Source organism: Schistocerca nitens, chromosome 4 (assembly GCF_023898315.1).
Source record: "Schistocerca nitens isolate TAMUIC-IGC-003100 chromosome 4, iqSchNite1.1, whole genome shotgun sequence".
NCBI lineage: Eukaryota > Metazoa > Arthropoda > Insecta > Orthoptera > Acrididae > Schistocerca > Schistocerca nitens.
The window spans coordinates 304,860,901-304,877,848 of record NC_064617.1 but is presented as its reverse complement, the minus strand read 5'-3'; the positions used below and the strand labels follow the sequence as shown (position 1 = coordinate 304,877,848).

Sequence of the window (16,948 nt, the reverse complement as noted above, 5' to 3'; positions counted from 1 at the left end):
TGAAATCTGTAAAAGAGCAGCCATTCACATGGGTCTAGGAACGGTGGAACAAAATTGTTAGAACATAGTGCTTGTACGAATGGAAGGTTTACACTTACTAACACATTTTATTCCATATACACAGGATAGACAAATGGTGAACAAGAAGTACAGAATCACACAGTCCAAGGGTAATCCACGTCTGAGGTGGTTGCTGTTGTCACAGGGCAGGTAGTGTAATATGTGGATCATATAGAGCACCAACGATAACTGCCATTCCCGGCGGAGCACACGCTTGTATCAGGCAGGTCGGCCACTGGCTTCTACGAAGTGGTGCAGCTATTGTTTTGAGGGCATGGCTTCATTCCGGCATTTGTCTTGTGGTGGCCTCCCGCAGCTTGCAGCTCAATCAGCGGTGCAGGCAGCAAGTATGGATCAGTTTCAGACAGTTGTCTGACAGTAGAGCATCAAATTTAGGAAGGGAGATTGTACCAGCGTATGTTACAGGGGTAATGGGCTCCATGAGTGAGACAGTATGTTGTGATGATTTGTTGTTGTTGCACTACTACTACCACTACTACTACTACTACTTCTTCTTCTTCTTCTTCTTCTTCTTCTTCTTCTTCTTGGTGCCGAAATATTATAGTAATTACACAGTAACTTTGGCAACGGCCTTGCTGCAGTGGATACACCGGTTCCCGTGAGATCACCGAAGTTAAGCACTGTCGGGCGTGGTCGGCACTTCGATGGGTGACCGTCCAGGCCGCCATGCTCTGCTGCCATTTTTCGGGGTGCACTCAGCCTCGTGATGCCAATTGAGGAGCTACTCGACTGAATAGTAGCGGCTTCGGTTAAGAATACCATCATAACGACCGGGAGAGCGGTGTGCTGACCCCACGCCCCTCCTATCCGCATCCTCCACTTAGGATGGTGGATGGTCCCAGTAGGCCACTCGTGGCCTGAAGGAGTGGAAATATATATATATATATATATATATATATGTGTGTGTGTGTGTGTGTGTGTGTGTGTGTGTGTGTGTGTGTGTGTGTGTGTGTAGAACAAACCAAGAAATACACATGCATGGTCTTCCAGACTATAGATACATTGTAGTGTTGTGGAATTAATACTTATGGAACAGAGAAATTCTTATGTTGCTTTAAAAAATTTCATTGATCTAAAAAGTCGTGTGGCCTGAATGAGCAGTTTCCAGGAGATCCGGGAAAAACCCGGGAATTTTTTCATCCAGGAGAAAACCGGAAAAATCTGCAGATTTTTTAGAATTCTGGGAATTTTTCAGTGTTTTAGTTTTCTGTTAAATTTTTGTAATTTTGACTGGTAAGAACTAATGCTCTAACAAAGGATATTACTGCAGAATAACACTTCAGCAATAAAATATAAACGAGAGAAAAACACGAAAATAATTTGCAAATGAAATGTGCCATATACAACAATAAAACGACGACACACAGTGCTCATGCAAGCGTGTGCCAACAGCAGAATGTGTCAAATGCTTCATAACAACAAATTGCCTCCAACGAGAATGAAGTCACAACTGTTTACATTAGATTCGTTTTAGCAGTTACGAGTGGGCTCTTGCGCGTGCGCAGTTGAGTCGCATTTGAGCAGTAGATTCTCCTGCTTCTGACTACAGGAATGTGGCTGTTGGCTGTGCAAGCAGTCACAGCAAGCAGCTAGATGCTATCGGAAAAAGGGGGTGCCAAATTCATATTCTTTAGGGAAAAAAGCTTGTTTCACAAAGCGCTTAGCATCCAGCGCACATTAGTCTGTCGATTATTCATATGATTTTGAAATGCATCCCTGTTGGTTTTTGAACATTTTTGAACACATTTTGAGTTGATTTCTGAATGAATCATAACTTGTTTTTTGAATGCGTGCGTAGTGTACGCGATGTCTCTGTCAGGAGAATCCTTGTCGCATCTAGAAATAAACTTTTCGCTGACAAAATAGGACAGGCCTATACGAGCTGAGCGGAGTAAAGCCGAACGGATTAATCCCAAACGCCGTCTGATGATGTGGTTGATTGGGTTTGCGAATGATCAGCATTGTTATAATTACTAGTGAAATCCATAGATTCAGACTACCAGAATGGAATAAACAACTAACAGGAATAAAAGGTGAGAAAGATCACGTTTATCTTCTCGGTGTATCCAAGAAAATGAAATTTGACCGAAAATTTTTGGCCAGATCGCAACGCTAGTAAGGGCCAGTTTTACAGTCCCTGGCTAGCAGCCGCTTAAGCTCTATTCTGGAAGTAATGTGGAAAACGTGTTGTACGAACCGGAGAATAACCGTGTGATATCTAAACTGGTGATTCTGGCAGGGTTAGTGAAATTAATCGGCAAACAACTTTTGACAATGGCAGGAATAGCTACAGAATTGGTCATGACAAGATTGTTTGTTGGAACGATGAAGAAGAAGAAACGGGGACATCACACAAATTATGGAAGAATAAGACGATTCCAAATTCATATAAAAATTTCGTAATACTACTATTCGATCTCATGCTTGAGAAACTGGTGCGTATGAATGAAATGTGAAACTATTCCCTAACATAAAGCTTTTTGCTTGTAGTAGGCCTAATAGGCATTTGATATTGGTACTTACTGAATTATATTTGGTCGTGTTATAAAAATGACCATTTGTGCCAAAACAGTCTTGTTAATTTCATGTGTGTTACAAAATTGCTGCAATATTAGAAAGGCCTATTTTGTTTTATCTAGCAGACAGTGACAAAATAGACGTAAGCATATCGAGAAACCACACCAGTCTTTGGTATTATTATTAGATAACAACATTTCAATTTTTCATGTAGCAAAACGTTTGACGAACTTTGATGAGCTAATCGATTCTTTTGCAGAAAGAAAAACACGCCATGTAAAGCTGTAGCAAGATTAGAGAGAGAAAAAAAAAATGCTAGGAGCTAAGGATTGAAGAAATGTGTACTTTCTTGCTTGTCTATTGTCTTTATTGGTTTTATGCATCCTATATTTAATTTTATGCCACAGAAAACAGCAAGTTGTTAGCTAATAGGCAATAAAGAGTGCAAATTTTCTGAAGAGTTCTTGTTGTTCTCCCGATTACAAATAATCCCATTCCCTTTTAATTCAGAGTGTGTGTGTGTTTTTTTTTTTTTTTAAAAAAAAGAGGGGCAGGCTGTCAAACCGGCTGACTGGGAGCAGGAGACACACCACAGGACATTTCACTTTAGATTGTCCTGAATATAGCTTGATGGCATCCATTACAAAATATACACGTTTCAATACCACAGAGCGAAATACAGTGACGTGCGATAGAAGAATGCTGTCTGAAGAGGCATGGCACTGCACTTTGGCACACTTAAGACTAAACAACATATCTTACATTTCCTCGAACACACGTTTTATGTTTGACTTTTCAGGAAGATGTGTGCTACAAGATGAACATATTTTTGAAAATACAATTTCTTTTAGTATTGATCCAGTTAGCAAATATCGTAGATCCGGGGCTGATGCACAGAGCAGTCTGAGTTATTGAGAGTAGTCTCCATGTGACCCGTGTTTACATTTAGTGATTTTGCTGTGTCTCCTTCGTTTACTATCACATCAAATGAAAACAATATGGATATCTGTGGCTGGGCGCTATCAAGTGAATTAAAATAAATTCACATAATTATGGAAGGCTGAAATATGTTATTACCTTCAGATGTTATTTTATTTACAGCTTTCTGACAGTCAAGAAAATTAATTACCATGGAGGAACTATCCAAATGGGACAGAAATTGGTAGATATGATACGCATGTACAGACAAATAAATGATTACAGTTACAGAAAAACTGGGTGATTTATTCAAGAGAGAGAGCTACACAGATTGAGCAAGTTAGTAACATGTTGGCCCACCTCTGCAAGCAATTATTTGGCTTAGCATTGATTGATAGAGTTGTTGAATGTGCTCCTGAGGGATATCATGCCAAATTCTGTCCAGTTGGTGCATTAGATTGTCAAAATCCTGAGATAGTTGGAGGGCCCCACCCATAATTCTCCAAACATTCACAACCTGAGAGAGATACGGTGACCTTGGTGGCCAAGGTAGGGTTTCGCAAGCTTAAAGACAAGCAGCAGAAACTACTGGATGTAGCCCGGCTTTATCTTGCTGAAGTGTAAGCCCAGGGTGACTTACCGTGAAGGGCAACAAATTGGGGCATAAAATATTGTCAGCATACCACTGTGCTGTAAGGGTGCCACTTATGGCAACTAAAGGGGTCCTACTGTGAAAACAAATGGCACCCCAGAACATCATTTCTCTTTGTCAGGCTGTATGGCAGATGGCAGTCAGATTGGTATCCCACTACTGTCCGCGGCACCTCCAGACAAGTCTTCAGTCAGGATTCTCGTTGAGTGGAGTAGAACTGTCTTCAGTGATGAGTCCCGCTTCAGACTGAGCCACAGTGACCAGCAAAGATGTGTGTGGAGACACCCTGTACAGCAGTGGGATACCAACCTTATTGTCACTTGCTACATGGCCCAACAACTGTGAGTGATGGTCTGGGGTGCAATGAAAAGCAGGACCCTTTTGGTTGTCACGGATGACACCCTTACAGCACACGTTGACATATTCCATGCCCCTTTTTGTTGCCTTTCATGGCAGGGGTCTAGTCTTACATTTCAGCAAGATAATTCCCACCTGCACACAGCAAGAATTTCTCCTGTTTGTCTTCATGCTTGGCAAACCCTGCTTTGGCCAGGTCACTGGATATCTCCCCAGTTGAGAATTTTTGGACAATTGTGGGTGGGGCCCTCCAACCAGCTCAGGATTAAAGTGTCACTTGGACAAAATTCAACATGATATCCCTCAGGAGGACATCAAAAAACTCTATAAATCAGTGCCAAGCCAATTAACTGCTTGCAGAGGTGGACCAACATGTTATTGACTTGCTCAATTTGTGTAGCTCTTTCTCTTGAGTCATCCAATTTTTCTGAAATTGTAATAATTTTTTTGTGTGAACAGGCACATCACATCTGCCAATTTCTGCCCAATTCAGATGGTTCCTTCATGTTTCTTTTTTTGTGTTGGAGTATATGTTGTGCACAAGAACGAATAGTTTTATCATGATTGACTCACTGAAGGATCTCCACAATTTTGAGGGAATGCCATCTATTCCAGGGACCTAATATTGATGATCTAGGTCTTTGATTGCTCTATCATTTCTTTCTTTCTTTCTTTTTTAAACAGTATCATATCTGTCATCTCATCTTCATCTACTTCTACTTGATATTCATTCAGATGATTCTCTTTTCTCCACAGGTCTCTCTAATTCTGTCTTTCCCCTAGTCATGCACACTTCTACAGCCTTGCATTTCTCCTCTAGTCATTCATACTTAGCTATTTTGAATTTTTTGTGAGTCTCATTTTAGAGATGTCTGTATACCCTTTTGCCTGTTTCACTTTTACAGTTTCTCCTTTTGTCAATAAAATTCAATATCACTTGCATTATCGGAGAATTCAGACTTTGTCTTTTCAACTATTTGATCATCTGTTGCCTTGATTATTTCATCTCTTGAAGTTACTCATTTGTCTTCTGTTGTATACCTTTACCTTGTTTCAGTCAAACATTGCCTAATGGTCCATCTGAAATGCTCAACCACCTCTGGTTCTCTCCATGCATGCAGGTCCCATTACCTTAATTCTCCACCTTTTTGCAATTTATTCAGTTTTAATGTGCAATTCATAACTAGGGGTCCACATCTACCTCTGCAAATATCTTACAGCTTAAAATCTGTAACCAGTCTGAACACTTCCAGTGTCTGCAGCTCTTTTCCACATAGACAACGTACATACATAATTATGTATGCACTATTGTGGTAAATTTGTGAATGTGTGGCAGATCACTCAAAATGCTGAAGTACCGTAGAGAATGAATATGGATAATTCTTGAATGTAACAATTACATCAATTTAAAAGTCAGTTCATCTAATTGATATCTAAAAACTAAAATGCAACCAACTGTATTCTTTCTCCTCTTGGTCATTGTTTAGTTAATATACAGGGTGTCCATAAAGTCCATTTACAACGGCAATTGTTGAAATATTTTAACAACATTTCTTTTATTGTAATCAGTGTTTATAAAAGTTTTTTTGACAGTGTTTGATAGACCTCTGTATGGGTGCCTTTAGTTGCACGAAGCACATCAAGACGGTACTCAACCTCTTGCCATGTTCACTGTAGCATACTGTCATCAATGATGGCAATGACATTATGAATCCTTTGCTTCAAGTCAGCAATGTCCCATATCTGTGTTTGATACACAATATCTTTTACATAGCCCCATAAAAAAAAGTCCAAGGGAGTGATATCTGGTGAACGCAGTGGCCAAGGAATTGGCCCATCCCTCCCAATCCATCTTCCTGGAAATGTTTCATTGTGGAACCGACGAACTTGCAGTCCCCAATGTGATGGTGCATCATCTTACTGGAAAATGATAGTTGGTTGTAAGTTAGTCAATTGTGGTGCTACATATTCGCTCAGAACATCGAGGTAAACATCTGCAGTAATTATTGACTCATTGAAGAAAAATGGACCAATTATTCAGTTGCACATGATTCCACACCACACATTCACTTTTGGACTAGCCCAATGAACCTCCCTAGTCACATGGGGATGTTCAGAGCCCCAGATTCTCACATTTTGTCTGTTTAATCTCCAAGAAAAATGTAAAGTTGCCTTGTCACTGAAACAAACTTGCTTGAGGAATGTTTCATACTCTGAAAGGCGTTCCAGCATGTTAAGTGCAAACTCTGTCCATTTTGGCTTGTCATTTGGCTCAAGTGTCTGTAACAGTTGCACTTTGTAAGTGTACAACTGTAAGTTCTTGTTGAGGACCTTATGCACAGTTGAACGTGGTAGTTGCAACTGTCTGACAGCAGTGCGGATGGACTTCGTAGGTGAATGAGTGAAGACATTTAAAATGCGATTGATGTTTTCTTCGGATGTTCTTGGTCACACACTCCTCCCTTTATCCAACACTGCCCCTATCTCCATAAATTTTTTGTGCCATGTATGGGTTGGAGGGCGCAATGGTGGATCTCTTCCACACTTTCTTCTGAAGTTTTGTTGAGTCTGAACATCCGTTTTTGTCTCAATAAACCAGGACACACATTGTACCTTGTGTTGAGGAGTTGCCATTTCATAGATGTTTAGTTCCTTCCATCAACAGAGTATCTGAAACACAAAATTTTAGTATATATAAAAACTTTAGTAAACAGTGATTACAATAAAAGAAATTTTGTTAAAATATTTCAACAATTGCCATTGTAATAAAATTTTGAAGTTTTAAAGGGACTATGGACACCCTGTATTTCTTTTCTTGTTCATGAGGGCTTTTGTATGCAGTCATACCGAAATGTACTGCATCACTGGAAGTGCAATAAGAACACAGCCAAGTGCAGCTTAGTGCAGAACAAGTTTATTTGTGAACATATTAACTCAAAGCTTCTCCTTGGAGTAAGTTTTTACATTGACAGTAAGTGTTTAAGTCAGAATTGCAATTGAAAGGCGCAATATAGTTTGTTGAATTATCACAGTTAATTGCTAATTTCACTTTGGAATAAAAGGTTTAATAACACAGAGTACTATGACAGCCAAGTCCAAAGTGCACACATGTCCCTGGTGCAGAGGTCATGTCTTGGTGAAGCCTGCTGATGGCACTGGTTGTTCCACACAGAGGATGTTGCTGGTTGGTTTATGATGTCAAAGATCCTGCTGGTTCTGTGAACTGCTACTGTGCTCGGCTCCTGGCCCGGAGAGCTCGGTAGGAATGAATAGCATAGCACAGCCTGGGTGCTGACCTAAATGCAGCGAAGGTATGAGGATACAGCCAGGTCTATTTGAAACCATGTGGCTCCTTGGAGTCAAGTAGGTCTGCGTGGCCAATGATCTCTCGGGGCTATTATGCTGCTGCCTGCTGGCCTGGCATGTATGCGAGACCTGGCTGTCATCTGTTGGAGTGGCCACTGTGGCTTTGCTGTGTAAGCCACTTTCTTGATGCTGATGTCTGACTGGTTTGTCAATTTCTGCAGGTGATTCTGGGACTGATTTCTTCCATAATACTGAGAACCTGAAAATTTCCTCCACACCTGAAGGGATCATGACCATACCAACACGAAACCTAACCAGTATATTTAAAATACAGTTCTGTTATTATTTTAAGATCAATATTTCTGTATTATCAGCCAACTTTGTGTTATTTTAAATGTTAAGAAAGCTTTGTTAGTTGTCTTCTTCAGAAATGTATATCTTAGTTGCTGACTGGATCCCAACTAAATGAATGCGAATCCAGACAGAGAACAACAGGGATCTGCGCTTCGAGATATGAAGAAGACAGCTAAGTAAACTGTGAAAATATTGCGTGAAAGTGACAACACTGATTTTACTGCAAACTTGAACACCTGAATACTGCAATATAATTCACAATATATTATCACTTCTCAAATGTAGTGATGCATATTGGATGTTATTCAGGGTAATGTGGAATTTACTTCACAAGATGATATTGCTCGGCCAGTAGACCAAGGAGCAGTAAGCCGTGTAGCATCTATGCTTAGTGTGGTACCAGCTGAGCTGACTAAGGCACTAAGTGAAAGGGTTATAGCAGCTCGTGGGGAAGTCATGCAGAAGACCCACAACCAGTCAGAAGCCGAGTATGGCAGAGATGCATTAGCCAAGGTGAGAAAATTAATTTTTAATAATATGTCTGTATTTTAAGTAACTCTTTAAGTAATGTAACCTGAAACATTCCAATATATTTTAAACATACCTTCCTCTGTCCAACTCCTCCTCTCTTATCTGTTTTCTCAAATTTTGATTTTGAAAATGTAAGAGATGTATCTCATTTTTGCTTTTTTTAGGCTGTGTATGATAGATTATTCACATGGATTGTGGGAAAAATAAATGAGACACTTGGTAGTGGTGATCTTCAGATGAAGAAGTCATACATGGGTACAGTGATTGGTGTGCTAGACATATATGGATTTGAAATATTTGATACAAACAGTTTTGAACAGTTTTGTATTAATTATTGTAATGAGAAGTTACAGCAACTCTTTATTGGTAGGTATATATCCTTTCATTATTTTTCATTAGCCATAAGTACAGTTTTCATTAAATGTTAATTTTAATGTTGACACTGAGTTCATTTGAAACACAGGAAATTGGCATAGTTGTTTTTCTGTAGTAAATGCTACACTGTTCCACAGACCTTTAGGCTGTTAGGTTCTTAAAAAACTTGTCATTTGACTAAGATAATTTATTTCTAGTGTGTTGCACAAAAGCTGCCCATGTCTGCCTGTAAGTTTTGCAGCTGTTCCAAACTGAAAAGTATTTGAAAATATTAATAAACCCTAACCAAATATTTTTAATTTTTGTGTGTTAGAAATAACTGAAGTATTTAATATTATTAAGGGTTCTTGTAATCACTACTTGATTTTGATTTTGCAAGGTGAGTAACGATGATTTTGTTTAATTGTTTATGAGATGTTGAATATTACTTGCTAATATTGATGGTAGTTAACAGGTTTAACCAAAGGATAGTTACTGTGACATAGTTGACACCAAATTAGTTCAAACTGTCAATTTCAGTGTACGTCCTCTCTCCTCTCTGTCCTAGCGCCCCCCCCCCCCCCAAAGCTGTGGTGACTTCAGTATAATTATTATCTTTGAATAAAAGTGCTGTTTCTATTCATCTCACTGAGTGTTTTTTGAGTTACCTTCTGTACTATACTGTAGCAGTTCTTTTTATGTATGTTCCAAGTTTCATCAAGCTATGTTATTGGCAGCGACATAGCATGCGAAAGTTATTTTTGTTCTTTTGTTGTTGTACATCAGTGTATGAAACTTCAGTCTATGTACATAAATCATATCTGTATGAGACCAGTAAAGTCTCTAAAACTGTGTCATTTGTGTAAGCACCTACTTACATTTGATGCTGAGGTGCTATTCCAGAACATGGACAATCTCGAAAATCCTGTTTATGTGGAAGGGGGAATTCAAAGTAGACTGGGGCGACAGTGAGAATTTGGATTGAGGAGGGAGGCATGCCAAGGTAATTCATGCAGTTATGTGAACCACTGTGCCATGGTGGCTTAGTGGCTAACACGACTGCCAAGTAAGCAGGAGACCCAGGTTCGATTCCCAGCCTTGGTACAAATTTTCACTCACTGCTTCAGTCTATATACATAACACACAACACACATTTTATGGGGTTTAAGTTGCTAACATAGGCAGTGTGGTCCAGTCACTGAATATGCTCTGTTTCCAAGAGCTCCTCCACTTATGTAGTTTCAATGCGGTTGTTCACTCTCATCCATAAGAAACAAAGTCAGGGCTGAATGCAACCCTGAAAAACTCACATGGGAGAGGAGTGCTGTGTCACTGTAACATAAACAGGTGAGTGTACCATATTCAAAGATTTTGAGGGCAGAACCCTTGTGCAATATTGTCTCCTCACACCATAATACCTTTAACGTCAAGGCAATCATGTTTTACAGTGTTCCTGGGTGCATTATCTACCCTCACACTCACTGTTTAGTGTTATTTTGACAGGATACTGTTTCCCCACACACCTTTTCTGGTGTGTATTAGACGCTGATTTCATTTTTATGGATGAAAATGCACAACTAAATTGGATTGCTTGGGTGGAGGAGCCTTTGGGAAGAGAGGATTTTCAGAGAATGGACTGCCCTACCATTTCCTGCAACTTATATTCCATTGAGCACATGGGGTGTGGGATGCAATGGGAAGACCTACTACAGCATGACCACCATCCAGCAGTTGTTACCCATGCTGGTGGAAGGATGGAATACCCTGGCACAAGGACTTGTTAGCTACCTAGTGGCAGCATGAGGGTATGCATTGACATCCATGGTGATCACATACCCTATTAAGAATCTTTTTTAGTGTTTACGGGAACATAATAAATCATGGAGATTTCAGTGTAATTATTGTCTTTGAATGAAAGTACCATTTCTGTTCATCTCATTGCATGTTTCTGTCAGTTACCTTATTTACTATATTGTAGCAGTTCTTTTTATGTGTGGTCCAAGTTTCACCCCATCTTACTTGACAGTGATAGATCATGTAAAAGTTACTTTCATCCTTAACTTTTGCACACCAGTTTATTTCTATAATGTTCTCAAGTGGCAAGAAAGTGCACTCTGTTATTTTGATCAATTGTGTAAAACAATTGATACACCACCATTCTTATAACGCCTACAATACAAGTCATAAACAACGAACACCAGAATGGCCTATTTTTGAAACCTGCAAATCTTTGCGAGATCAAACTCGAATCATTTTTTGGTCTCGTGTACCATTATTTGAAGACTTCATTCTTCAGCCAACTAATAAGCAAATTCAGGCTCTTCCTTGCCACATAGCTTTAGATCTGGCAGTATTTGAAATCTATCCACAAAGTATGTATAGCCTTAATCTTCCACTTCCATATCTCCTTTTCCCACTTTTATTTTTCATTTACGTGATCGTCTGCATTTTAAATACTAATTCAGTGTTTGTGCGGCTACCCCCAGTTCGAGTCCTCCCTCGGGCAAGGGTGTGTGTGTTGTCCTTAGTGTAAGTTAGTTTAAGTTACATTAAGTAGCGTGTAAGCTTAGGGACCGATGACATCAGCATTGTGGTCCCATAAGATCTTACCACAAATTTCCACATTTTACTAATTCAGTGATTTTTATTTCTTTATTGCTAACAGTAAAAGTTAACCTACTTAAGTTTTTCATCACTGAAATTCATCCTCATATCTTGTGTTTGATTTCATTTCTTTGCAGAACTTGTTCTTAAGCAGGAACAAGAAGAGTACTGTCGTGAAGGAATTGAGTGGAAGAACATAGAGTACTTTAATAATCAAATCATCTGTGACCTAGTGGAGCAACCACACAAAGGTGTTTTAGCAATATTAGATGAGGCTTGCCTGACTGTTGGAAAGATTACAGATGAGGTCTGCTTTATTACCGAATTCTGTGTTGATTATCACTGTTTATTTGTGAGAATGTGTTCGAAAAATTTCCTAGAATATATGCTTTTTGCATATTTGTTTAATATATTATATGTTTTGTTTATGTGTAATATTTGTATGTTATATAATGAAATACTGAAAGCAAACTATTACTAGGCATCTCCCAGTGGAGTGGGGAGCAAGCACTAGGGCTGCTGAGGGGAGAGGCAGGGTGAGGAGGGGAACAAGCTCCTCCTCCATGTACTGCAAGCACACAGTGCAGGCAACACAAACGTCTTCCTTAAACTTCTAGAAAAGCACCTATGTGTAGGACAGAGTTAACCATCAGTTAAATTCTTAGTGCTATTGAAATTGAGATCACTGTTTGTACTGACATATTAAATAAAGTCATTAACATCCTCATTATCAGTTAGCGTATCAAAATAAATGCAGAATTAGAAGTAGACAAAAGATCAATTTACGATACTAGGAATGGAAGATAACTTCCTGTTTATTTTTTAAATTTGTTTATTTTTTAAATTTATTGGATGCCACACATTTTAGCAAAGCTATAATAACATTCAACACAGATGTATAATAAAACAAGAATGAAACAGGCCAATTTTTCTGAAGCTTCTGATAATTCTGATGCACTAGCAGTCTCATTTTCACACGTAATCATTTTCTCTAACTCGTGACTGGTATCTGAAGAGCCGACCTCGACAATGAGGTTGTCATTGGCTATTTCCATCACACTGTCATGCCTCCAGTACTCCTGCTCAAGCTGTTGTATCTTTTTGCAGTAATCTTTCCAGTGTTTCTCAGTAACAGCCTGAAAACAAGCACTTGAAAGAGTCAACAGATTTTGAGACGATATGTCACCTGTAATGTTGCGTTCCTGAAAGATTCTTTTTATTTTTGCCCACACTAACTCAGTGGCATTCAAATTGCGACTGTGTAGTGGCAAGTGAATTACTTTGTGGCCCTTTCTTGTTGCCAGTATGTCAACTGCATATGACTTCGCTGCCACTCCATTCTCCCTAATCCAGGAGTACAGAGGCTCCTTTGTCACATTGGATTTTTCTGTTCTGCAGCCACTGTACAATAGATATTTTCCTATAGTATTAGGTGGGTGATATTATTCAGCTACTGGACTAAGTTAGTTATGTGTTAAATTGATCAATCTCACAGTAACCGTTATGATGTGAAACGTGTCAAATGTGTAAGAAATGCATGCATGAGTCAAGATTCTTTTCTTCTTCTTCTTCTTCTTCTTCTTCTTCTTTTTAAGCTTAAAATTTTTATCACCTACCCCATTCCTTTAAATGGCACAAAATGCATATATTATACCTATAGATTTATTTATTCTTTTTCAAGAATTCTTCTATGGTATAGAAGGAGTTGTCAAGTTCAATTTATTTTTGAAACTATTACTACTGTCTGTCGGACATTTTATTTCATCCGGTAATTTATCAGAAAGTTTTACAGCATAATATTTTACCCCTTTCTGTACTAAAGATAGGTTAAGTAGAGGATAGTGCAACTCTTTCTTTCTTCTGGTATTATAATTGTAAATCCTTCATAAAACGAAAAACACTTGTGGCCACTGTGTGTGTGTGTGTGTGTGTGTGTGTGTGTGTGTGTGTGTTGTTTTGTTGTGCCTATGTCTGATGAAGGACTTAGTCTGACAGCTGAATAACGTCTAGCAGTCTTTTTACAGTTTACGTGCTTGTTACTTAATACTTCCTCCATGATGTGAGCAGCAATATACCGTATTAACTCGAATCTAAGCCGCACTTTTTTTCTGGTTTTTGTAATCCAAAAAACCGCCTGCGGCTTAGAATCGAGTGCAAAGTAAGCGGAAGCTCTGAAAAATGTTGGTAGGTGCCGCCACAACTAACTTCTGCCATCGAAAATATGTAGCGCTACACAGGCTTGCTCTGCAGGCACAAAGATAAATACTGGCGCCAAAACCTCTGTGCCGTTAAAAAAAAAAAAACAAAAAAAAAGTGGAAGACGAGTTTTTTTCTCCGCCCCGAATTTCGACCACTGCATTTCCATACATTATCCAACAAAACAACGAAATAAATACAAATCCCGTATTGTTCATGTTCGAATGTAGCAGCATTTCAATGTACCAAAAAAATCCGACTGGCAAGACTGTTTGGGGTTTTTGTCAATATGGCTAACTCTATGCTCTGAATTTTTTCCTACCTGTGAGAAGAGATGGTTGCTAATAGGAACTTTTATGAATTGTGAATCACATACAGTATTCTCTTCACCATAAGAATAATACGAATATAAACATTTTGCGATGTATTCTTTCGTGTTTGCTGCTATCTCATTTAAATCCTATCTGCCTAATAAACTACGAAACTAGAGTGAGACAACAGCAAACGCGGAAGAATATACATATCATGTCATGTTTATATTCGTATTATTCTTACGGCTAATAGTGATACAGTCAGAAATGAAGCACGGCAATTGACTAGATTTTTAAATCTAAGATGACTAATTTCTGTGCAACTGTAATGTAATGTACTAAAGCGGCGTCTGCAAAGATTTTCAAACGGGGAAAAATTTTCGCTAAACTCTTGTTCAGAACATCTTCTACCATACGCAATCTATTATTTGGTTCTTGTTGATCATTATCAAAGAAAGCAGCAGTGTAAATAACAACAAATAGCAGTCTCTTGCCATTGTTTCGCTAATGAGACAATTCCTCTTCTTTTTTTTTTTTTAAAAAGCTGCGGTAGCGCGCAGAAAAGCAAACCATGCCGCGAGGGGCGACAGGCCGTGAACACGCACTATCAGAATGCGACAAACAATGCATCACACAGTACAGTAATGCATTTTCAGCTTAGAGTGATGTTAACATCTATAGCAAAGAAAATGGCACTTATCAGATCAAAGAAAAATAAGCAATCAATTCAAACCAGACGAAGCACGTGAAAAAGGAAGGGTACCCGTATCAATACGGACGGAGCGCCTGACGCATAGCAATGGCTACCTTGTAAAGCTTAACTGGCTTAACTGCTAAGCTTACAACTCGAACCAAACTACTGTAGTTGTATCATCATTCATTTGACCTAAATTGTGTCTCATATTAAAATGGACCAACTTTGTTTCGATTTGGAGGTGCGGCCTAAAACTTTTCTCTCCTCGTGAATTTCGAGTCTCGAATTTCAGGTGCGGCTTAGTTTCGGAAAATTTTTTTTCCTTGATTTCGAGTCTCATTTTTCAGGTGCGGCTTAGATTCGAGTGCGGCTTAGATTCGAGTAAATACGGTATCCTTTTCATGTTGTTATTTAATCCCAGATTGTCCTTTTTTGTTACCATTCTTTCTTATAGCAGACGTCTCTTAATATTGCATTTTTAATTCTGAATGATGTTGTTTCCATGAGGAATGAATGCACATTACTTTATGAAACCTTTGTGAAATATAATTGTACTACTCTTTCCTTGAGCTTCTATGCCGTCTTCACATTTTAATCTTTGCTCAAGAATATTTTCTTTTGTGCTCTATGGCTCAACATTTCCACAAAAAAATCATTTTAGCCATCAAATGAATTATGTTCCTAATCTTTATCATTAACTTTTGGTATTGCTATCAGTTTATTTCTATATTTGCCTTTAATTTTTGATTTTGTATCCTCATTGCCATTATGGCTGAATGTTTGTTTCCTAATGCATATGCATATTGTCTATGTAGCAGCATCCCATGTACTATTAGAGATATCTGTCAGATTTAACTTGGAATGATAAGCAATTCAAGCAGATTAACTTCAAACAATGCTATCCATAATTTATGTATTGATTGTGTGTTCATATCTGCTGTTACCAATACAATAACATGTTATTGATATATTTTGAAGGTTATTTATTTTACAGATGCTGCTGGAAGCTATGGATGAAAAACTGTCTAACCATGAACATTTCACAAGTCGCCAGCTAAATCCAATGGACAAGGAACTAAAGCATAAAGTAGAGTTTCGCATTAGGTCAGTTTTGCTGTAGTAACAGATATTTTTTATATTTTAACAGTTAATAGTCTAATTGTATGTAAATTAATGAGACTTCATCATGTTGCTTGGAAGGCGACGGATAGAATTTGAGACAGTAACCTCAAATGATTTCCAATTGCAATGTTCTTTTTTTTAGGCACTACGCAGGAGATGTGGTGTATAACATCATTGGTTTTCTTGACAAGAACAAAGATACTTTGTTTCAAGATTTCAAGCGACTTCTTTTCAACTCGTCTAATAAGTTAATTAGCAGCATGTGGCCTGAAGGTGCAATGGATATAACAAAGGTTTGTATATAACATATGCTTTAGTAATATATAAGAGTTGTTCATTGAAGTAAAGATACAGTGGCCAGTTCTAATCGCAAATAGTTCTGGTGGTTGAGAAATGTATTTACTGTGTTTTCATGCCATGGGAGGAGAAACACAACTGTTTTTCGTTTTGTTAAATTTTTGAGATCAGGCCTGCACTCATTTTGCTTAAGGCCAAGTGGAATGATTGTTAGAAGTTTGTATATTTTAAGAACACTGATATGCACATATTGGACCTTCAGTTCTTCACAGGGTTTATCCCAAGTTCACAGAGGGCTTAACACATTTGGGACCGTAGTGCACATTGATTCTACCTCCTGTGAATATATGACACCATTTCCAACATTTTGTTCATTCATAATGCTACCATTAATAGACTGTTTCCTTCACATAATGTAGGCTTTCTTGTCAATTATTTATATCCTTAAAGGTTTTGGAAATATGCCTTAGACCATGGCCTAATGGGCATAGTATGGAAATCATGTATCAGTTTCCTTGTGAATACTCTCTGTCCATTCACAGTTTTCATAAATAATTGCATACAGATCCATGCTTCATGTTTAGAGGTCATCTTTAGCACAGCAAAGCGAGAGAATAGGAGGGGGAAAGATCAACTCCAGTGTTATAAAAATTT

The 16,948-nt window shown here is 38.4% G+C and overlaps 1 protein-coding gene across 1 annotated transcript in view; it reads left to right on the top strand.

Moving 5' to 3' along the window:
• LOC126251468 (unconventional myosin ID) overlaps positions 1 to 16,948 on the top strand; it is a 156,002-nt gene that overhangs the window by 62,984 nt on the left and 76,070 nt on the right. The window contains exons 6-10 of the mRNA XM_049951907.1: positions 8,495 to 8,698; positions 8,881 to 9,082; positions 11,812 to 11,981; positions 15,870 to 15,979; positions 16,140 to 16,290. Coding sequence (XP_049807864.1) covers positions 8,495 to 8,698; positions 8,881 to 9,082; positions 11,812 to 11,981; positions 15,870 to 15,979; positions 16,140 to 16,290 — 837 coding nt within the window. The remainder of the gene's footprint in view (positions 1 to 8,494; positions 8,699 to 8,880; positions 9,083 to 11,811; positions 11,982 to 15,869; positions 15,980 to 16,139; positions 16,291 to 16,948) is intronic.